Genomic DNA, 23,901 nt, shown 5'->3' with positions numbered 1-23,901 from the left:
CACATTGTGAATGGCAAGATAAGAGACTGTACAAAAACAAACAAGACCACAAATATGACATTGACTTATTTGAGAATGAGACCTGCTTGTGGCACTGTGCATGTCTTGTTTCCTACATGAAATACTGAAGCTGAGAGAGATCCTTACCAGCATTTGTAAGACAAGTCTCATTACCTTCAGCTTCTCCATCCCATGTGCTTTTTCTACCTCCATCTTCCTATAGTTTTTACCATGTGAGAGCTGCCTCCTGGGTGCTCTGCCTGCTTTTAATGCAACAATTTCTTAACTGGCACATCTCTGTATGGGAGAAACATATCCTATGCTTGTCCCACCTTCCAGGCTCTGCACAGTGGCAAGGTCAGCTCTGCCTTAGCTAGTACTGAAGGAGGATTGCAAAACTCAGAGAGCTGTTTAACCTGCTAAGTAGAGGTGAGATTTGCTTTATCATTGCTAGCAGAACTCTAAGACCCTGGAGAGGGAAATAAGATACCAGATTATACAAAGACACCTTGAAGCTCATGAAATATCCAGATGTTCTGTGACTTCTCTTATTCTATTTCCAGTCAGAGGATACTAGCTCTGCATTACTTTATCTGAAAAAATAAAGGAAAGGTATTAGATTTAGGATTAATTTGATCCACAACTGCCTCTCACTTAACAAAACTGATGTGAGTGCTTTCCTTGACCTGAGCTGCACCATGTGAGGTCCCTCTCTGACCTTTAGGATGTGGCTAGGTTTCTATTCTCCTGTCCAGAAACCTTAACATAATGTCCATGTGGCAGTATGGACTAGAGGGGGAGGAGGAGTGATCTTCCTTTCCTCCTGCCTTTCCTCCTGCCCTTCCTCCTGCCTTTCCTGCTTCCATCTCAACTCCCCTCCATCACTCCTATCAGCTTACCTTAAGGTAATTGTACCATACATGTGGGTGGCGGGGCAAAGCATACATAAGCAAAGTAGTCACAATACCTTTCTCATGACTTATGAAACTTTTTTTTTCTCTGTTAGAGGGCAACTTCATGTAGGAGCTTACATATGTATTATCCAAACAATCTCCCCATACCTGCCTCTTGTTCTGCCACTCTAATCTTCACATCTTCTTCCTCCTCTAGAGGAGAGTGCCTGCCAGGCACACTGAGAGAAGTTTGAAATGTTCTTATATAAACCACTAATTTTCTGCTTCAGGAGAATGTTAATTATCCTTCATCTCTATGAACAGTTTGCAGTGGTTTAAGCTCTAGCAACAAATAGGAAAATGCATAGGATTATACCTGCCTGGGAGTTTAAGAATCCAGTTTGTCTCCTGCACAAGCCATTGCTTCCAGAGGCTGCAGGCAGAATACCTCATTCATTAGAGGGTTTCAGATATCAATCTCTGAGTCAAAGTAAACAGAAGCTGACATTATGATATGAAATTATCCTCTTGTAGTAGGTATATATGGTCCACAACAGCACCATGCAATTAACTTGAATTACCTGCTGAAGGTTTTATAATGGAAAATTGATATTTTACCAATTCTACATTCTAATTCTCTTGGAACTGTACTTGAGCTTACATATTCAGAGGAGGAAAAGGTTTTCAGTCACATAAAGTAAAGGATTTTACAAGTGTCTTTTGTCTTGGTACTGTTTCTGGTCTTCCTGCTTTCTCTTGTTTCATCTGATAGAAACATCATCCTTCAAGAAACAAAATTTCTTTAGGAATGTAGTGCCCTTTTTAAGGAGGGAAATAATCATGGAAACTTGTGGAATGAAACTTGGTTACAATGACTACAAAGACTGAGTACAAGAAATGCCTGGAGAAATGTATTCCAGTTATATAATTCTCTCCATTTGTGAATAGTGTTTGTATCACAGAGATTTCAGTAGTGCACATAGTTGCATAATTAGTTATATTTGTGACATCACAGTTTTAATCTGTGCATACATGTCATGGTCATCTACATTATCAATGAATTAATATGGATAGATAGTCTTTGCACCTGTCTGAGCCCTGGATGACCCTACAAGCTGAGAATGCGGCTGGGAGCACCAATTTTGATGACCTGTTTTAGTTCCACTTGTCTTTGAGGATGCATCAAGTTTCACTAGGAACCGAGGAGCATAATGCAGTTGTTTCAGGGCAGATACCTGAATGGCTGAAAGCCTGATGTGGAAAGAGATCCTTGCTATGAATTCATTGGCAGAGCTGGTAGGCCAAGCTCTGTCACACCCACAGTTAACTGGAGAGCTCAGTGTCTGGTCAGGATTATATGGGTATCATTCTGGGCAATAACTTTCTCAAGTGCCTTAGTTGGGTGCACTCTGGACTGAACGTGTGATGCGAAGTTAGATAGTTCATGAAGTGACTGTGATTTCCTGTGGTTTTCTGAATGTTGGAGCTATGTGAGAGAAGAGGCTGGAAATACACATCTTTTGAAGTTGTGCACAGGAATATCAGTGCACTTGTGGTCCTCCAGATACAGATCTGGAGAAAGCAGCTTGACTGTGTCCCCCAGACTTCCTTGAACTTCCATGCTGTGTGACAAACCTGCCATCCTGTGGCAGCTGCTGCTATACAAACTGTTGTTCCCTAGTGCCTAGGTGTCATGGCATCTGTGTGTCTAGTGCTGTTGGCCCTCATTGTCAAGATTCATGCAAAAGTTCAAAGAGCAAACCAAAGCTTGATAATGAATAGCACTGAATTGGTTTATTTTTCTCTTACAGTAAATAAAACCCCCAAACCATTTCTCAAGCATTTTAAAGCATATTCAAAACTTTGTACTCACAGATGTCTGACCTGAACCTAGGCAGAGTAATGGCTGAATGTTTTAACTGTCTTCTCCTCCCAGAGCTGGACAGTGCTGAGGAGCTAGAGAAGAAGCGCATCTGCAGGATTGTCACAAAGGATTTCCCTCAGTACTTTGCAGTGGTTTCACGAATCAAGCAGGAGAGTAACCAAATTGGCCCAGAGGGTGGTGTGCTGAGCAGCACCACAGTGCCACGAGTCCAGGCCTCCTTCCCTGAGGGTGCTCTTACCAAAAGAATCCGTGTGGGACTCCAGGTAAATGTGCCCTTGTGTTCATATCCAACAATATCTACAAGTTCTAGCTGGTCTCAGTGTATGAGGCTTGCAGCTAAAGAGTCTGCTGCTCCTTAGTAGTGAGTTGCAGAGTGGATAGTATTGACATTGATGTGTGTCTCTGCCTCTCAGTGCCACCTTGGTGCAAGCGATGCACAGTCCTTCCTGTGGCAAAAGCCCAGCTCCCTTTTTATCATCACCTTCAGTATTGCTTAGCATCTGAAAAATGGAGAGAAAAGCAAAGACCTGGAACCACCACAATGATAATTGTCAGTCATCTTCCTGTTGGCTGTGGCTGTCAGCTCAGCCACTGTGAGATCCCAGTCTCCTGCGGCAAAGTAGCAGCTTGTGATTGGTGTCACTGGGCTGTCCTTTGCCATAGGAATGTGTTTAGTAAGGATTTCATGCAGCTGCTTGCCAGCTGTTGCTGGGTGAAAAGACCTCCCATATACATCTGTTGTAGCTTAGGGCAGTCACCATTGGTGTTTCTATCTGTGAATGGAATCTGGGTAAACCAACTAGCTTAAAGTCACCTTACACTGCACAGAAAGTGGAGAGATATTCCATAGGAGGTATCTATTATTTTGCATTCTGTTATCACTTAAAATTACTTAATAACTTGACAAGTCTGATGGGTTCATGAGACAGGGATACTAGTTTGGATTCCAGTGTTTGGAATCTGTATTTGAACTTCTCTGTTAATGACATTTCATATCTAAAGATGATTAACCTTGAGGAAATGGTTATATGTCTGCTTTTCCAGAGCTCTCTAGGATGAGGGCAGCATGATGTCTCCATATGCAGTGTGTGACTGCTGAGACTGCAATTTAGCTGCATGTCTATGCATATCAATACACTGTGCAGCTCAAATAATGCCATGAGCCACAGATCAGTGTGATTGAAACAGTCTTGAAACTTAAAAATAGAAAGGCAAAGAGATGAAAATACCATTTCCAATAAGGTATCATCATGTTTTAGTTCAAGCCTTACATGACAAAACTAACAAAAATTCTCCAGTGTTTCTTCCCATGTGTATTTAATATCACACATCACTGTAAATCAAACCCAAACACACTCGAAGAACTCTTAGCAAATACTGCAGGCAACCTTCTGAGATTTATAGTTTCACTCTACAAGTTAGCTATAAGGAAATCATAAGTAGACTGTTGAGAAAAAATACTAAGCATGACTTATACTAATAATCACCCTCAAGAGTTAGTAGGCTGCCATGGGAAAAAAAATCTACAGGAAAATAAAAGGAAAATTGAATTATCTTTTGGAAAACAGTTCTGCATGTCTATCACCAGTTTGTAGCTCTAGTTTAAATACTTTCCCCATGTTGACAGGCTCAACCCGTTCCAGAGGAGATTGTCAAAAAAATCCTTGGAAACAAAGCTACTTTCAGCCCCATTGTCACTGTGGAGCCCAGAAGAAGAAAATTTCATAAGCCAATAACCATGACAATTCCTGTGCCACCTCCGTCGGGAGAAGGTGTAACCAATGGGTACAAGGGAGACACGACGCCCAGCCTTCGACTTTTATGTAGCATTACAGGTTAGAGAATATCATGCTCTTTGTGACAGCAGTACCTCTGCACTCACTCTCACCGCTGTACAACTCATGCTTTCCTGCAAGGAAACATTGATATGTTTGGTTCAGCAGAGTTCAGATCAGTTCTCCTGACTAAATCCAGCTGAGGTCATTTGAAAGTCTCCTGCTGGTTCCCCAAGCTTTGAATCTGGTCTCATGCCACTGTAAAAGAACACTGCCAATAGATATTAAATGCCATGTTATATTTAGTCAGCATGAAGACTTTTAGCCTTGGCTATTAAGCATTGTTGTCAGTAAAAGTGGTTTGCAGAAATAATTCTGTGCTAGCTGGTCTTGGAGGTGGACTTTCTGTTAATTTGTAGGCATGTACTTTGCTTATGTCAGCATTGTTTTCTGGTGTGTACCATATAGAGTAATCATAGAATCACTAAGGCTGGAAATAACCTTTTAGATCATTGAGTCCAAGCGTAACCCAACTACCATAACCACTAAATCATATCCTGAAGTGCCATATCTACAGCTTTTTGAACACCAACAGGGACAGGGATGGCAACTCCACCACCTCCCTGGGCAGCCTGTTCCAATGCCTCAGTAAAGAAGTTTTTCCTAATGTCCAATATAAATCTCTCCTGGAACAACTTAAACCCATTTAATTTCATCCTGTCCCTGTTCACCTGGGAGAAGAGGCCAACACCAGCCTTACTCCAATCTCCTTTCAGGTAGTTGTAGAGAGCAGTAAGATCTCCCCTTAGTCTTCTCCTCTCCAGACTAAACAACCCTATCTCCACCATCCATTCCTCCTATGCCATGCCCTCCAAAGCCCTCACCAGCCTCACTGTACTTCTTGGGAGACACTCCAGGACCTCAATGTCTTTCCTGTCCTGTGGTGCCCAGAACTGCACACAGTACTCAAGCTGTGGCCTCGTCAGGGCCAGGTACAGGGACACAAATCACTTCTCTACAGGGGAATATATAACATATAGCTTAACTGTTGGACATGTCTATTGTCTAGATTCTTTCTTTTATGTGTGAATCAAAACAACTTAAGATAGAGTTGTTCTTATGTAGTCTGTATATGCCTGGTGTTTGAAAGAAAGTCTCCCATGTTTTGTATTTGTGTAGGAGGTACTTCACCTGCGCAGTGGGAAGATATCACAGGCACCACTCCGCTGACGTTTTCAAATGACTGTGTCTCATTCACAACCAATGTTTCAGCCAGGTATGGAAACAGAGCTTGCCAAGTACACCTAGGGAACAGGTTCCCTTGATTAACAGAGGGCATACTTGTAGGGTTGCTCTTTGGCTTTCTGTAAGTCTTTTGCAAGAGTGATGAAACAGTAATGAGTTAGATGCTTCTTTGTCTGTAGGTATCGGCATCCCACACATCTAGGGCTTTGTCCTGGCCTTTTCTGCTGCCAAACATGCTGTTTCTTCAGAGGCTGTGGTGCTGTGCAGTGATTTGGGGATTTTTTTGCAAACAACAACAGAAAGGAAGTTTATCTGGGGGCGTGTGTGGTGTGTGTGTCATAAAAACACATTTGTTTTAAAAGTTGATGATCACAGTATCACAAAGGTTGGAAGAGACCTCAAAGATCATCGAGTCCAACCTGTCACCACAGACCTCATGACTAGACCATGGCACCAAGTGCCACATCCAATCTCCTCTTGAACACCTCCAGGGACGGCAACTCCACCACCTCCCTGGGCAGCCCATTCCAATGACGAATTAATCTCTTGGTGAAGAACTTTCTCCTCACCTCAAGCCTAAACTTCCCCTGGCACAGCTTGGGACTGTGTCCCCTTGTTCTGGTGCTGGTTGCCTGGGAGAAGAGACCAACCCCTTCCTGGCTACAACCACCTTTCAGGTAGTTGTAGAGAGCAATGAGGTCACCCCTGAGCCTCCTCTTCTCCAGGCTAAACAATCCCAGCTCCCTCAGCCTCTTCTAGTTAAAATTCATGGTGTGCCAGGGAAAAAGTTTATCATTCTGTACACAACATTCACACCAATAGAAAGCTTGATAAAGGATGAAAATTTCTGAAAGAACCAAATAGATTAGGGCTGAAATATTGTGGGAAAGTCTCCTGTATACTACAAATTGAAGTATTTATAATTTGTTTCAAAATTGTCATTCTTAATCATGAGATGAGAAAAATACAGTTTCTCTTTGGCAAACTTCACTGTGGGCATATTTGGTTTCAACCTATATGAGAGATGTGATTTTGCTGTATGTGTGTTTTATAAAGCAGATTGCTTTAGCAAATCAAATGTACAGTGAAGCATTAGCATGTTACAATATACATGGTTTGTGGTCACAAGAAATGCAGTTTCCCCACTTTGACTTTAAGTGAAGCTTAAAATAGATAGTTTTATGAGATATCAGTGTGAGAAGCATCAAATAAATGCATCAATTTGTGTATGTTACCATGTGTTCCCAATTTTGGATCGTCAAAGCTCCACTGAAATTAGAAGGAAAGTTACAGCTTTGAGAAGTCTACAAGGATGGTACACATGCAAAATGACAGAGGATTACAGGACATGATTTCTCTTTAAAGCAATGCTTGAGCATAATTGAAAGTTCATCTAATGGCTCCCTTTTTCCCACTCAGATTTTGGCTCGCAGACTGCCATCAGGTACTAGAGACTGTTGGACTGGCAACACAGCTTTATAGAGAATTAATATGTGTTCCTTATATGGCAAAGTTTGTGATATTTGCCAAAATGAATGACCCTGTGGAATCCAATTTGCGTTGCTTCTGCATGACTGATGACAAAGTGGACAAAACTTTGGAGCAACAAGAGAACTTTGAAGAGGTTGCAAGAAGCAAAGACATTGAGGTATATTTCTCACTCACAGCCAGCTTCCTCCTTGCAAATGAACAATAAGTTTTCCAAGTGGCAACAGGTCCTGCAAAAGCCACTATAAACCTAGTTAAATAAAGGTTCACAGCAAGGCTGTATCAAAAATCTTCTTGGAAGGAGGCCAGAAAAGGATGGAGCAGGAAGAGCTTAAGGACCATGGATGCCTCAGGCTAGTCTGCAGTGGGGTTTGTCTGTACTGCTGCCAAGTACCCCCGTTTGGGCTTTGCAGATGGCTGGAATTCCTTCTCATTGGCCTTGCAGACACACAGTCCTAAGGGCTGGTTTATAGTGAGCAGTCACCAATACACTGTTTCTTGAAGGAAATCTCTATGTTCTTACTCCAGAAGAACTACTCCTGTAGCTCTTGGTTTCCTAGACTACCTGCACTCATAATACCTTGCTGTAATGCAATGGTTTTCTAATTTATTGTGGAACTTAATCTGAGTGGGCACTTGTGCTAAACTCAGGAACTATGATGGGGGTAATCATGATATATTTTTGCACATGGATCTGCTATGAAAAGAGGTTTTACCGACTTTTATTTATTGTTTTGATAGGTTCTGGAAGGAAAACCTATTTACGTTGATTGCTATGGAAATCTGGCTCCTTTGACTAAAGGAGGACAGCAACTTGTTTTTAATTTTTATGCTTTCAAAGAAAATAGACTGCCATTCTCTATCAAGGTAAAAGCAAAACAAGCCACATCATTCTGCTGATTTTTTTCCTTCCCCTAGTGATAGCACCTTTCCAGCCCCATAGGACTGACTTGCCCTGAGAATTTAAGTGTCATTGTTTATCACATGAATAACATGGAGAGGGTGCTCTGCAAGAAGCCACAAAAGAGCTGCTGGCAGCACAGGGAGCAAAATATCCATGATATGGATTCACAGCCTTTTATTAAAACCATATCTCAAATTAGACCTCCAGAGTATTACTAGTAGATCACTATTTTGCAGGAACTAAGCAAAAGAGATACATTCAATAACATATTACACAGCAGAACAGCGTCTAAAATGTGTGCACAGACTGTTCATCTCTAAATTACCATGAATGGACACTCACTTTCCTTAGCCCTTTCGTAGCTGCCCTGCCAAATAACTTTTTAAGCATTTTGGTGAACAGAAGTTCAAAGCATGGCAGAAGAAAATGAAGATGAGTAAAAAATCTCAGGAATATCCTAGTATGAAACTGTCTGATTGGACTCAGTCAAAATCTTGTCTTGCATATATTTACCAGGTTCAGGCTGATCTAACTTTTTCATAGTAAGGCCTTTTCTCCTTCTGCACCTCAGGCTGAGCTCCAGCTCAGTAACATTGGTCTTTACCTATTAGATAGCTTCTTGTGGAAAGAAACACAAATAAATGCTCCAGAAACCCTCTCTAGGTATCTGAATTACTACATAATACTACACTTACTAAAATGTCTTTTCTAGGTAAGAGACACCAGCCAGGAACCATGTGGTCGATTGTCGTTTTTGAAAGAACCAAAGACTACAAAAGGACTGCCACAAACAGCTGTTTGCAACTTGAATATCACTCTGCCTGCACACAAGAAGGTATTTGTTTGGAAAAGTAAATGTTTTTCCTTAGGGTTGGTTTTATTTTTGCTCCTTGACTTTTTAATTTTTTTTCCTGCTAGTGATAAAGAAACACTGTCAAATACCAGTAATGAGAATGCTCTGGAATATGATAAAGGCTTTTAAAATTTATGTTCTATTGGTTTCTTATGTGTAGAACGCTTTTAAAGTCTCTTGCTACTGTGGTGTCAAGTTCCTATAATTTTTATGATTCTGTTTACAGCTCATGCTTCAGCCTGCAAGCCATAGGTTTAAGCTTTCCGTAATGTCACGTGTTGATTTGCATTGGATGTAAGAGGTTTTTTTTTTTCTTTGCTTTTATGTTGACATTTTGGATTTCCTTTGCTTATAATTCAGCTTGCATTTTGTGCTCCCAATTTGGTCCTTTTCATATCCTGATATTCTTTTCCCTGCTGTCCATTATAATATTCCTTGTCTCTGCAATGCATCTTTGGACCAAAAGGAAACAGAGTCAGATCAAGATGATGAGGTAATATAAACACTGTCTTCTGTTTTTATTTCCTTCAGATTTAGTGAAGAAAAGTAGTATGTTCTAGAAAAAAAAAAATGAATGACTATTTTTAACTATGGCACTGAAATAATACCTACAGAATAACCATATCCTCACCATCTGATAGTCTCTTGCAAAACGATAGAATTGCACAAATATGAAAAAAATAATTATATATTATGAAATTAAACTGACTATTTAATAATAGCAGTCTAAAATTTAACTCACCTCCTCCTGAAAAAGAGTATAATTATAAAATTCAGACCAGGTCCATTTGTGGCAAAATCAAGAAGAATATAGTCAATATGATTTTACCTCTTGAACTAATACTGCCAGTGCTGTGGAAACTTGTCTCTGAGAAGGAACAAAGCGTTGCTAAGGCAGCAGTAGTGGACTATACTATTTTACTTCTGACCATAAACTGGATTCTTCTGAAAAAGCGAAAGAGCTAAAAGGAATTTCTGAATATTGTGTACAAATCTATTTTCAAATGAACCTCAGATACTTGCAACTTAAAAATCCACTGTTTTCTGGGAAGTGCTACTTTAGGTTGTGAGGAAATTGAGTGGGTTTTACTCATTAGAGGTGATAATAAATGAGATCACCTTATAAGAGTAACTATACACATATATTCCCTTTAAGTAGCAGCAAATCTCTCTCCTCTTTCTGGTAGCAGTAGCCACCTACTGATCAAAATAATAAAAGCCCCAAACCAAAACACCCCTTACAAGTTAAAAAATAATAATGGCAACCACATCACTTTGTCTCCCCAGGATTTGTTCCCAGTGAGCTATTATATAGCTATCACAATAGTTTTCTTTCTAAACAAACCATTTTTTTAGCCACGTAATGAATCTGATCTCTGAAGGACTTTTAATGTTTAAGACACCACACTAGCAGCTATGCAACTGAATGCAGTAACTTACAATGCAATGATTAGTTAACAGTGATAGTCTGCTTTCTAATCTGCATCTTTGCATTTTATGCCTATTTAAAAAAATCCCCTCCCATGCCTTTTTTGTCCTTAATGTATTCACTTTAAAGCCAATGTACATTGTGGTGTATGTGCTTTCAGTACAAATTAACGAAGGGAGAAATGATTGGTATAAGTTGTACTCTTATGAATGTTTTATGTCTGTATCTGTGGTCTTTTGTGTTGATCTCCTGTTTCTAGCCAAAGGTGGTGTATTTTACTAAGAATGAATAATATTATGCCATTTCTAGCAGTGTGAAGCAGTTTATTAAGTGATAAAGGGATAATAGAGTCTCAAGATACTTTAAGCTCTTCTACCTCATGAGCAGAGACATGAGCAGGAATGAACCCATGGGGTCAGTTCTTAGGATTGCAGTTCCATCCCTGCTTACTCCAGAAAAGTAGTCATTCACAGCAGGATTCTACCACCTCCAGTAGCCATGTTCCCTGCTCTGCAGTGCCTGACACTCATTACACGGCAGACAGGAATGGAGACCAGCTCCGTCCATTCCCTGCCTGCTTGCCCAAATTTGGCTTCAGCTTGCCTTCCTGCAGTTGAACGGAAACACCCATTCTCCCTCGTGGGGATGTGTGACGCTGACGTTGGACGATTTTCTGTTCACATGGGGGATTAGGGATGCTCAAGGCACTAACCAGCATCATGTTTTGTTGCAGACGGAAAAAGCTGACCGACGCCAGAACTTTGTCTCCCTTGCTTTACGTAAGCGCTACAGCTATCTGACTGAGCCTGGAATGAGTGAGTTGCTCTTACCAAAGTACTAAACCGTACAGACATGACTTTTCATAAGAAGAGACATTTTTTCTATAAACGTTGTATTTGGTGTCACTCTGAAAAAAAGAAAAAGAAAAAGAACCAAACCAAAACATCCCCAGAAAAAAAAAACAAACCAACCCTGCCTATCTAAACCAAAACTCTTGGATGGTCTGGGAACTCTTGTGTTGTGAGAGCTTGAAGAATTCTGACTGGCATGTGATGGGTTAGCTAAAATAGAACTATTTTTAAAAATGTTGTGTAGTTCCAGAGTAGGAGGATTGCAAATTACATTCAGAAGGAGTCCATTCCTTTTTCCTTTGAAAGATTAGAGAGAGCTGCTGTAGTAGGGAATGTCATGCAAGTCCAGCAAGGCTGAAGAATGCAATTCAGATGCACAATTGAACACTTGGATGCTTAGCCAAAATGGATTCTCTCATATTTTTTTATTTTCCTTCTTCTTTCTCCTCCTCTTCCCTTTTTCTTCTGTTCCCTGCAGATGCCTTTTATTCCCTGACACCACACATTGCTTTCTCTTAAACTTATGTTCCCCTTGACTAGACCTATGGTATTTCTTTCCTTTCCTTTCCTGTTAAATACAACAATGTGCTTGGTTTAGCTTTTTCCTCCCTCCCTCTCTTGTCTGAGGTTGGCTGCTTTTTTTACTCCTTTCCCAGGCATTTTCTTGCCATTCTATTTCCCCTCATAACCTCTTAGTTGCTACCCTGCAACAGACCCTTTGATATAATTCCATGAAATCCATAGACAAACTTCATCAGGTCTTGGGATTTTCTACTGGATGGCTGCTGTTATTTACCCTATAAGATCTGTGGCTTCTTTGGATCAGATGTGCTCCAGAATACATTACACTTCTCAGAACTGGAAGAAGACTTCAAACATATAACATCTGAAGAAGCTATCAGATCTGCTGAGACATCTAAATGGACTGTTAAGGTATCGTCAAAGGTTTGATGGGAACTGAGAGGGAAAAGGAAGTTGCTTGATAGGAGTTTGCTGACTGTGTTTGTTGTTTACAATTAGGTTTTCACTGGGGGGAAAAAAAAGAGAGAAAAGAAAAAGTAGTCATATTCACCAAAAGTAATCATATTCACCAAAGGTCCATTAAGTCTCATTTGTAAAAAGCTGGAGTGCAAAAAAACCTAAACACACTTCAGCTGCACTCAGAAAAAGCCCCAAAACCCAACAAAAACAAACAAACAAAAAACCCACCACCAGACAGTTAACACAATGGAAGTTCCGGACCGTTTTTCAACTATTCTATCCCTTTTGGCAGTGATTGCTCCTTAGATTCTGAGCTACCCAAAAAGCCTATGCAAAAATGACTCTGCCAGGAAAGAACGTAGGGAGTTTGGCCATCAGCCTGAGGACCACCTCCTCTGCACACCTGGTACATAGTCAGCATCTGCCACTACCACCTGTACCATGTTGGTGTGAGGGGAGGATGATCTTTGAGATGTAGCTCTTTCAGACAGCACACACTGCCCAATACAGAGCCAGCAATGCTGCTGTGGCAGGTTTACATTGCTAGGTGTTTGCTCCAGTGGTTGGATATGAGTGATGAACCTCGACCTGTTTCCAGTGAACCTGATGGCACAGCTTCTGTAGTTTTGGTAGCAGCAGAAGTTGTCTATTTTACTCACGCAAACTCATGTGTGCATATGCATACAGATTTTTTTTCCTCTGCACAACTGCCTGTGCCAGTGAAGAAGAGAAAAAGGCAGATGGGATATTTCCCAGCCTCACAGTCCTTCCCCTTACTCAAGGGAAAGGACCAAAAAGCCCCTCAGCTCTTCCCAGCAGTGAGGTCATCTCAGAAGAGGAGTGCTACAGTGGGTTAAACCTGTTCAGCCATGGCTGTTTGCTCACAACTGAAAAGAAGCAAGGCTGACCAGGGTCCACTTGTATGGGTTCACTCAACACTTTCAGTTACCAGCTGCAAGGAAGGAAGGTAGTAACCAGTCTGTTTTCTGATAAAATCTTGGATAGAGTGATGGAAACTCTTAAAGCCAAAAGTTTCCAGTAGCCAGAAAGGGCCATTAAATAAAAGAAAACCACTCTTTAGAACACTGTCCCACTCTAAAGTTTCACATGGTTGTGGGGATTTCTTTGCTATTTCAAAATATTAAAATTGTCAGTTTCCCTGCTGTTGGAGTTATGTCATAGCTGCACACACTGCTAAATGACTCAGTTTTCTTTAAACTGGATTTTCTTCTCAGCTGCAATAAGTAGCACAGAGAAAGCATCTTGACAACCTCTGGATCCATGATTTAACAGGAGAAAGAGCTGGCTTCACTAGGCAGTTGTGATAGACCAGCTCATCACAGAACAGTGGGGATGCTGTAAGGACATTTCCAAACACAAATCGGTGAACAGGTTATTTTGTGGCTAGATGGAGAGGGTCCAGAGGCGGGACATGAAAATTATCAGGGAGATGGAACACCTTTCATAGGAGGACAGCCTAAGGGAGTTGGGATTGTCCAGCATGGAGAAAAGAAGGCTGTGGGAAGACCTAATAGCAGCCTTCCAGTACCTGAGGGGGGCCCACAAGAAGGCTGCAGAGGGACTGTTTACAAAGGCCTGGAGTGATAGTATGAGGAGCAATGGTTTGAAATTAGAGAAGAGGATGTATTGGATGTTAGGAACAAGTTCTTGACCATGAGGGTGATGGAACACTGGAACAAGTTGCCCAGGCAGGTAGTTGAGACCCCATCCCTCGAGATATTCAAGGAAGGTCAGGCTTGACACAGCTCTGAGCAACCTGATCCTAGTGGAGGATGTCCCTGCTCACTGCAGGGAGGTTGGACTAGATGACCTTTGGAGGTCCCTTCCAACTCCAAACTTTCTAGGATTCTATGAATGATTTTAGGGTTTGTTTTGTGGACTTGGGACTATATGAACTTTTGGTGAATGTTAGCAGCTGCTGCTAATTAATCTTCATAATAAAATCTAGATCATTTAATGAAGTACACTGTTTCTTCTTTGGGTGAAAAAAGAAGTATGTTTGGGCTTAAAAATAAGATTCCAAGGAAAGATGGATGTTTGTTTACATGGGCTGTGCCAGTCAGGCCTAGTATTCAAGCTCTCTTCAACCTAAATGTTCTCACACTGCAATATCACCAGCCATCCACATTGATTTCTGGGCTTCAATTGGCACATTTCTCCTTGCAGGATATGGACCTGTGATATACCGAATATTCAATATTCTACAAGTGTGTGTGATTTAGGTCTTAAGTTTAGTAATAGTCTTGTTAAGCTCCTTTCACTGTAAATTACAGTCTGTCTACAAGACGGATCAGTCAGGCTTGGCAAATTATTAGTGTAACTTCAGAGAAAGGTATGTTCAGTAAGTTGTTTGGAAGCCCTCTAAGTTGCTTTCAATGCCAACTCTCTGAATGTTATCACTGTATCAGAGGATATGTGCTGTAATGGGATTCCCAGAAATACTGTCTTCTGGCATGAGTACCTCCTGTGATGCAAAATGTGGTTGATGATGAGTTTTGTTTGAGATGCCTATGAATAAGCTGAGTGTTCTGGAGGATAACAGTGAACAGGTTTGTCCTTGCCAGGAAGTCTTTGCATAATATATTGTTCTTTGCTTTTCTAATGTTACCTTTTGAGAAATGTAAAGTTGAACAGGTCTGTCTTTGAGCTGATACAAGAAATCTCCTCAAAAGGTACCAAGACACTACATCTTGTAGAAAAAGTGTACTCTTCTTTTAATGGCCTTTTGTGAAATGATTTTGTAAAGTTTAAATGTTTGTGCTTAATAAGTATATAAAATGTATTAATCTGTGTGCTCGTTTTGACATGACATACTGTGCATGAATAAAACCTGGTTCAGATGCTTGGCTTGCTCACGTTTATCATAGATCATATTTTCCATATTTCATATATGACATATGCTTCTTAAAATCATTTCATGTTAAGTTTTACTTTAGCTTTTACCCAACAAAAGGAATAGCGCATGAAAACCAAATGCAAAGGTTCCTTTTCTTTCTTTAATTTTGTTTCTTTCTTTATTCATTTTTTTTAATATTGACTTAGAAAAGCTCTTGCTCTTATTGGCTTTGTGAGTGTGAAGCATATCCGAATAGTGCATGGGAGATATAGATTTGAATTAATTCTAGTTGCTTCACAGTTTGCACATCAATTGCCTGTCACTTAAAGAAATTTTGGGTTCTGCATGACATAGTTCTGAGTGCTTTTGAAAGAAAATATTTTAGCTATATAATGTCATTTTACACAAGTTTATATTTTGTATAGGTTCAATATTTGAATAGAACAACAACAGAAATTATTAAAAGGATAATTCTAATATTTTCACAAATCAGAGACATACCTAAACAGGCAAAATAGAACTGATGCAAATATTTCAGAAGTAGCACATCAGAAAGTCAATAGGAAGTAAGAGAAGAAATTTTCATGTGGCTTTATTTTTACTTTATGGATTCCTTCTTCGTGTCTTCTGTTCCTCATTGTTTGCAGACTTGGTTGCAATGTGCTTTCTGTCTTTCATTTCACATTGGGTTTTTTTTCATTTTGAGCAGTCATCAGTATATGGCTCATTCTTAGTTTTTTCTTTCCTTTTGAAAATCTTTTGCCTCTTCCATCCTAACTCATGCAAACAATTGTACTTGCTTTTTGTAATATTACAACGTTTACTGACCAATTTTCTTCTCTGGTCTCTCTGTTTTTCAATCATTTTTGTTGATTTTTATGTTTGATTTTGATTTAACAATTTAAGAAACAGTTGAACGGAGTGCAGGAGCAACAAGATCCCTACCTACTACTTACTCATACAAGCCATTCTTTTCAACACGGCCATATCAGTCATGGACAACAGCTCCAATTACAGTGCCTGGGCAAAACAAATCAGGCTTCACTTCCTTATCAAGTTCTTCCTCTAACACTCCTACAGCTTCCCCATTAAAATCAATATGGTCTGTTTCTTCTACTTCTCCAATCAAATCCACATTAGGAGCTTCTACCACATCTTCAGTTAAATCTGTTAGTGATGTAGCATCTCCAATTAGATCATTTCGGACAATCTCTTCACCAATAAAAACTGTGGTATCGCAGCCTCCATACAATATACAGGTTACTACAGGCTCTTTCGTCAGAGCTCCTGCAGTCACAGAAGCTGCTAGTCTGAAAGGGCTGGCATCCACTACTACATTCCCCTCTCGGACATCTCCAGTGACTACAGCAGGATCTCTCTTGGAGAGATCATCCATAACCATGACGCCTCCAGCATCCCCCAAATCCAACATTAACATGTACTCTTCAAGTTTGCCTCTTAAATCGGTCATCACATCAGCATCTTCACTTTTAACGTCCCCTCTAAAGTCAGTGGTGTCACCTGCTAAGTCAGCAGTTGATGCTGTTTCATCCTCTAAAGTCATGATGGCCTCGTCTCTCTCGTCACCAGCAAAACATGTAGCTGGGCACACAGATGTACCATTGCTTAATGGATCTGTGTCACCTCTGAAATACCCATCTTCTGCCAACTTAATAAATGGATCCAAAGCTGCAGCTGTTTTTCAAGACAAGATGGCTGCAGCTACACATACTGCAAGTTGTGCTGCTAATGCAGTTGCTGACACGGCTGAGAGAGTGCTTTCAACAGCTACAACAATGTCATTTTCTCCACTCAGGTCATTTGTGTCCTCAGCACCATCAGCTTTCCAGTCAATGAGAACTCCTCCTGCAGGTGCTTTGTACACAGCCCTTGGGTCAATATCTGCAACTACCTCATCAGTAACTTCATCAACAATAACAGTGCCAGTATATTCTGTAGTCAATGTTTTGTCTGAACCAGCATTAAAGAAGCTCCCAGAGTCGTCTCCACTTACAAAATCAGCTGCTGCGCTGCTGTCACCTATTAAAACATTGACTACAGAGGCACGTACACAGCCTCCCTTTAATCGAACTTCATCACCAATAAAATCATCCTTGTTTCTAGCACCCTCTGCTCTCAAATTGTCCACACCATCTTCCTTATCCTCCAGTCAGGAGATACTGAAAGATGTTGCTGAAATGAAGGAGGATTTAATAAGAATGACTGCAATATTGCAGACAGATGTCACAGAGGAAAAACCGTTCCAGCCTGACATACCAAAAGAGGGTAGAATTGATGATGAAGAGCCCTTTAAAATTGTTGAGAAAGTAAAAGAGGACTTAGTAAAAGTTAGTGAGATTCTCAAAAAAGATGTGTGTTTAGAAAGTAAAGGGTCGGCTAAAGTACCCAAAAGTGATCAAGGACACCTGTCTGAGGATGACTGGGTAGAGTTCAGTACAGAGGAGATTGATGAAGCGAGACAGCAAGCTTTGACAAGCCCTCCTATATCTGTTCCAGAGAAGGTCCAAATTAAAACTAAAACCATGTCGGAAAAGGATTATAGCTTGTCAAAAGTTATTGATTACTTAGCAAATGATATTGGTAGCAGTTCATTAACAAACATAAAGTACAAGTTCGAAGAGGGGAAAAAAGAAGGCGAAGAGAGACAAAAACGCATTTTGAAACCAGCTATTGCTTTGCAGGAACATAAACTTAAAATGCCTCCATCCTCCATGAGGCCTTCAACATCAGAAAAGGAGTTATGTAAAATCGCAGATTCTTTTTTTGGAACAGATACTATTTTAGAGTCTCCAGATGACTTTTCTCAACATGACCAAGATAAAAGTCCCTTATCTGATAGTGGCTTTGAAACAAGGAGTGAAAAGACACCTTCTGCCCCACAAAGTGCTGAGAGCACAGGGCCAAAACCACTTTTCCATGACGTACCCATCCCTCCTGTCATTACGGAAACAAGAACTGAGGTTGTTCATGTTATCCGCAGCTATGAACCATCACCTGAAGAACTTCCAGAGCAGAAAGAAGAGGAGCTACCAGCCTCAAAACCTACTCCTACATTTATGGAGCTGGAGCAAAAACCTGCTGGATCTATTAAAGAGAAGGTTAAAGCTTTTCAAATGAAAGCCAGCAGCAGCGAAGAAGATGACCATAAGTGTGTCCTTAGTAAAGGTGTCCGAGTAAAAGAAGAAACTCATATCACTACGACAACTAGGATGGTTTATCATAAACCTCCATGCACTGAAAGCACATCTGAAAGAATTGAGGAAACAATGTCTGTTCATGACATAATGAAAGCTTTTCAGTCTGGACGTGACCCTTCCAAAGAACTGGCAGGTCTGTTTGAACATAAGTCATCAGTAACATCCGATGTTAGCAAGTCTGCTGAAACTTCACCACAACATGCAGAGAAGGACAGCAAAATGAAACCCAAACTGGAGCGAATAATAGAGGTCCATATTGAAAAAGGTAATCAGGCTGAACCTACTGAAGTCATTATTAGAGAAACAAAAAAGCATCCAGAAAAAGAAATGTATGTGTATCAGAAAGACTTACCTCGGGGAGATATTAACTTAAAAGAGTTGGAAAAACATGATGCTTTTCCTTGTTCAGACGAACAAGGTCAGCAAGAAGAAGAGGAGCTCACGGCTGAAGAGTCACTTCCTTCTTATCTGGAATCCTCTAGAGTTAACACTCCTGTGTCTCAGGAAGAAGACAGTCGCCCTAGTTCTGCTCAACTCATGTCTGATGACTCTTACAAAACACTGAAGCTTTTGAGTCAGCACTCAATAGAATACCATGATGATGAGTTGTCAGAACTAAGAGGGGAGTCTTACAGGTTTGCTGAGAAAATGCTTCTTTCAGAAAAGCTAGATGTGTCTCATTCTGATACTGAGGAGTCAGTTACTGACCATACTCTACCCCTTAGTGCAGAGTTACAGGGGTCTGATAAACGATGCAGAGAAAAACTAGTTACTGCCCCCAAAAAAGAGATTCTCTCCAAAATCTATAAAGATGTATCTGAAAACGGTATAGGTAAAATGTCTAAAGACGATCATTATGATAAAGTGACAGTGTTACACTACACTGGAGATGTTAGTAGTCCAAAACACGCAATGTGGATGCGCTTTACTGAGGACAGATTAGACAGAGGTAGAGAAAAGTTGATATATGAAGACAGGGTGGACAGGACTGTTAAAGAGGCAGAAGAAAAACTGACTGAAGTATCACAGTTTTTTCGGGATAAAACAGAGAAGTTGAATGATGAGCTACAGTCTCCAGAGAAAAAGCAGCATAAAAAAAATGGCAAAGAAATACATTCTAGCCAGAGCTCTGCCAGCAGCAGCCCTGAGAAAGTTCTGCTCTCTGAACTGCCATCATCTGGTGATGAATGGAGTAAGATGAAGCAATATGCACATGATGGAAAATGCTTTCCCAAGGTGGATGAAAGAAGAGCGTCCAGTTTGCCCAGCAGTCCTGAAAAAAGGATATTTGTGCAACATGCAGAGGACTCTAAACAAACTATGGAACACAAAGGAAGTGCTCAGCAGACTGGAGCACCGGAGGTTTCACAGACTGGGTTTCAGCTGAAGCAATCAAAACTCAGTTCCATTAGGCTTAAATTTGAACAAAGTATAAGTCCAAGGAGTAAGGATGTAACTCAGGAAGAGAGAAAGCTGGATGGTCACTCAAAAATTCCAGTTAAGAAATTGCAAGAAAGTAAGTTACCAGTGTATCAGTTTTATTCCAGAGAGAAACATGCAAAGCAAGTAGAGGTCATTGATGGGAGCACAGCTTTACAGAAAGAGGTGAAAATACAGGAAGAACTTGTTTCAGGTAAAGGGAAAGCCGTTGAAGACTCCCCTGCTTCAGACACGCAAAAACAAAGAACTGAGATGAGTAAAGGCGTGCCAGAATACTTTTCAGAACTGCAGACGAAAGAACTGGTGTATGGCTCAGACTCAACAACAAAGGGACATTGGGACAAAAAAATCTATAGGACATGGGAAAGTCCAGGAACTTCTAATCATAAAACACAAAAAGAAAAACTTGCACATGTGCTGGTTCCAGATACAGTAAAAGAAAAACATGTTGACCATGCTGAAGCTAAAACTGACCAAAAAAGTGAATTTATCACTGTGACAGAACACAAACTGGCAGCAAATGGAATCCATTCAGAAGAAGTGAAGGAAGTGACTGTGAAATCTCCCTCAAAAAGGGTTTTATACAGAGAATTTGTTGTGAGGGAGGGGGAGCATAATGGCGAAGTGGCCGATAAAATATCCAAAAGGAAAGAAGACATTGCTGTGTCCCATATTCCAGTCAGAGTTGTCGAGGAGAAGAGAACCACGCTTGATGGTGTCTATGAACTTTCAGCCAAAGTATCCCAATCAGCTGTGATTAAGGGGAAAGCTGAGAGGCAGATTGATTATGTGGAAGATGAAAAAATAAAGCATTCAGAAATCAAAAAACTTACCAAGCAGCAGAGCCCAACAGGTCTAAGTTCTCCTGTTGAGGAAACTGTGCTATCCCCTAGCAAATCACCAGATTCTTTAGAATGTAGTCCAGGACAGGAATTTCCTCCAAGTGAGTTAGTTGACCCTGGTGCCAGTGATTACTTGGATAAAGCTGCACCGCTAGTAAGCACTGAGGGAGCAAAAGAAATTAAGACCTTACCTGTTTATGTCAGTTTTGTACAAGTAGGAAAGCAATATGAGAAAGAGGTGCAACAAGGAAATGTAAAAAAAATTGTCAGTCAGGAGAGTAAGACAGTACAAGAGACAAGGGGGACGTTTTACACAGCTAGACAGCAAAAACAACCTCCTTCTCCACAAGGTAGTCCAGAAGATGACACACTAGAACAAGTGTCCTTTATAGATAGCTCTGGTAAAAGCCCTTTAACACCAGAAACACCAAGTTCAGAGGAAGTGAGTTACGAGTTTACATCTAAAACACCTGACTCACTGATAGCTTATATCCCAGGCAAGCCCAGTCCTATACCTGAGGTATCTGAGGAATCAGAGGAGGAAGCAGATGCTAAGTCAACATCTGTAAAACAGGCAGAAGTTGAGGAACCACAGACTGACAAAGCATTACCTAATCACATAAATAAGGACTCTAACAAAAGGCCCAAAGGTAACAGAGTTGCCTACATTGAATTCCCTCCTCCTCCACCACTGGATGCAGATCAAGGCGAGTCAGAAAAGAAGCCTCATTATTCCACTGAGAGTGAAATGGAAATGATGGAAGTGAACTTGCAAGATGAACACGACAAATGCCAGCTGGCTGAACCTGTCATAAGAGTACAGCCACCATCTCCTGTGCCACCGGGAGCAGACATCAGTGACTCCAGTGATGACGAATCTCTCTATCAACCTGTTCCGCTTAAAAAGTATACATTCAAACTGAAAGAACTGGAAGATGACAAGAAAGAAACCTCAAAACCCAGAACCCCTGAAAAGATTGAGAAACAGAAAGAGTTAGGACATCCCACTTCCGGGAAACCTAATGAGTTTGACATTGGGCTTGATTCACCCCAGAATGATGTAGTGCAGAATGGGAGTAACAATGACCAGTCTGTCACAGAGTGTTCCATAGCAACCACTGCAGAATTCTCCCATGATACCGATGCAACAGAGATTGACTCTCTTGACGGTTATGATTTGCAAGATGAAGATGATGGTTTAACTGAGAGTGATTCTAAACTTGCAGGTCCGGCAGTTGAAAGCAAAAAGGACGTATGGACTACAGAAGGTATTCTAAAGCAGACTGATCGCTGCTTTAGCCAGAGTAAGCTTGAAGTCATTGAAGAGGAAGGCAAGGTAGGCCCTGAAGAAGACAAGGCATCTTCAAAGGGTCCAGCTTCTGAAAAAGCCGGAGATAAGAGTGACCAGAAGTCAGGGGCACAGTTTTTCACTTTGGAAGGCAGACACCCTGACAGGACTGTATTTCCTGATACGTATTTCAGTTATAAAGTAGACGAAGAATTTGCAACGCCTTTCAAAACAGTGGCCACCAAGAGTCTAGATTTTGATCCGTGGTCCAATAACCGAGGTGATGATGAAGTGTTTGAGACTAAATCAAGGGATGATGAGGCTAAGCCATTTGGTCTGGCAGTGGAAGACAGATCTCAAGCAACAACACCTGATACAACGCCAGCCAGAACTCCAACAGATGAAAGTACACCAACTAGCGAGCCCAACCCCTTCCCATTTCATGAAGGGAAGATGTTTGAGATGACTCGCAGTGGTGCAATTGACATGAGCAAGAGGGATTTTGTTGAAGAAAGACTCCAATTTTTTCAGATTGGTGAGCATACTTCTGAAGGGAAGTCAGGGGACAAGGGGGAAGGGGATAAAAGTACAGTCACTGTCATCACACAGCCACAGGCAGGGGACAGCACTATAGAAACAAATCTAGAGAGACCAGTAGAAACAACAGCAGTTGAACATAAGCCCATCATCCAGGCCAGTGGAGATTGCATGGAACAAACCCTTGGTAGTAACTCACTGGAAAAGTCATCGGCAGCGGTAAATGCTTCTAAAGTTGACCCCAAATTGCGCACACCAATTAAAATGGGAATTTCTGCTTCCACAATGACTCTGAAGAAAGATGGCCCTGGCGAAGTGACAGATAAGATAGAAGCTGTGATGCCAAGTGGTCAGGGATTAGAAAATGAAACTGTAGCAGTGATTGCAAGTTCAGCTTCTAGCCAGACAAGCTGTAGGCAAACTGAAAGCACTGATTTTCCAAAAGATAATTTTAATAACAACAACAATTTGGATTCATCTGCTGTCCCTACAGATGATAGTACCTGTAATGTAGTGCTAAAAGAACATTTGGAACCGAAATGTTCCCTCCAGAATGCTAATCAAGAGAAAAGCACTTCAGGAAAAGGTACAGGGACAACACAAGGACACAGAGTAAGAGATAAGCAAAAACCACACGGAGAACAGCAAAAGTCAACAGAGTTGGTAGGGGCTAGAGGAAAATCCAAGCTTCCTGTAAAGGCCAGCTCAGTAAAAGAAGTCTTTTCACAGAATATTCTCCAAAGCAATACAGGGAGTAAAGTGAGAGGGGCTAGAAAGCCTGACAAAGCAAAAGAAAATAATTCTTCTCCCTGTCTAGAAGCAAGGTCTAGGATTCCTGTAAAAAATACACGTAGGAGTAATCTAGCTAGAAGAACTCCTGCCCTGCCAAAACAAGAGCAGGTAGAGAAAGAAAAAGCAAAACAGCTTCCTTCTAAATTACCAGTAAAGGTAAGATCTACCTCCGTCACCATGACAACAGTTAAAGTAAGGAAAAACCAGCTTAGGGAGGTATGTAAGCATTCTATTGAATATTTTAAGGGAATTAGTGGTGAGACATTAAAGCTTGTGGATCGTCTATCTGATGAAGAGAAAAAGATGCAGTCAGAGGTCTCTGATGATGAAGAAGACAGTACATCAAGGAACACATCCTTATCAGAAGCTACTCAAGTTTACCAGCCTTCCATTACATCGAAGTCTGCTAGAGATATGAGAACAGAGGCAGCATCTATAAAATCAAAGATTGAAAAGGCCGACAGTGAGAGGAGGAGGAGTAAGAGGACTGGTGAGAATGAAGGCAGTCAGGTTTCTGGAGCTCTCTTGGCTCACCTCGTGGAGATCAAGCCTAGTTTGTAAAACTTTCAACTTGTTGATCCTAGTGCATGAACTGTTGTGATTGCCTGTGGAGTGACTTAACT

The 23,901-nt window shown here is 40.9% G+C and overlaps 1 protein-coding gene across 20 annotated transcripts in view; it reads left to right on the top strand.

Moving 5' to 3' along the window:
* ANK3 (ankyrin 3) overlaps nucleotides 1–23,901 on the top strand; it is a 385,651-nt gene that overhangs the window by 334,501 nt on the left and 27,249 nt on the right. For 15 of the 20 annotated variants that reach the window (XM_068140068.1, XM_068140070.1, XM_068140076.1 and 12 more), the window contains 9 exons: nucleotides 2,830–3,041; nucleotides 4,406–4,613; nucleotides 5,733–5,829; nucleotides 7,218–7,446; nucleotides 8,028–8,153; nucleotides 8,903–9,025; nucleotides 9,510–9,536; nucleotides 11,206–11,287; nucleotides 16,068–23,768. In XM_068140068.1, the coding sequence (XP_067996169.1) occupies nucleotides 2,830–3,041; nucleotides 4,406–4,613; nucleotides 5,733–5,829; nucleotides 7,218–7,446; nucleotides 8,028–8,153; nucleotides 8,903–9,025; nucleotides 9,510–9,536; nucleotides 11,206–11,287; nucleotides 16,068–23,768 (8,805 nt within the window). The remainder of the gene's footprint in view (nucleotides 1–2,829; nucleotides 3,042–4,405; nucleotides 4,614–5,732; nucleotides 5,830–7,217; nucleotides 7,447–8,027; nucleotides 8,154–8,902; nucleotides 9,026–9,509; nucleotides 9,537–11,205; nucleotides 11,288–16,067; nucleotides 23,769–23,901) is intronic. The other 5 variants (XM_068140086.1, XM_068140085.1, XM_068140084.1 and 2 more) reach the window with 3 other exon arrangements.

Source organism: Melanerpes formicivorus, unplaced genomic scaffold (genome assembly GCF_026170545.1).
Source record: "Melanerpes formicivorus ecotype bairdi unplaced genomic scaffold, bMelFor1.0.p_v2 SCAF_6, whole genome shotgun sequence".
In the NCBI taxonomy this organism is placed as follows: domain Eukaryota; kingdom Metazoa; phylum Chordata; class Aves; order Piciformes; family Picidae; genus Melanerpes; species Melanerpes formicivorus.
Note: the sequence above shows the minus strand (reverse complement) of the source record. Positions and strands in the feature narration are given on the sequence as shown.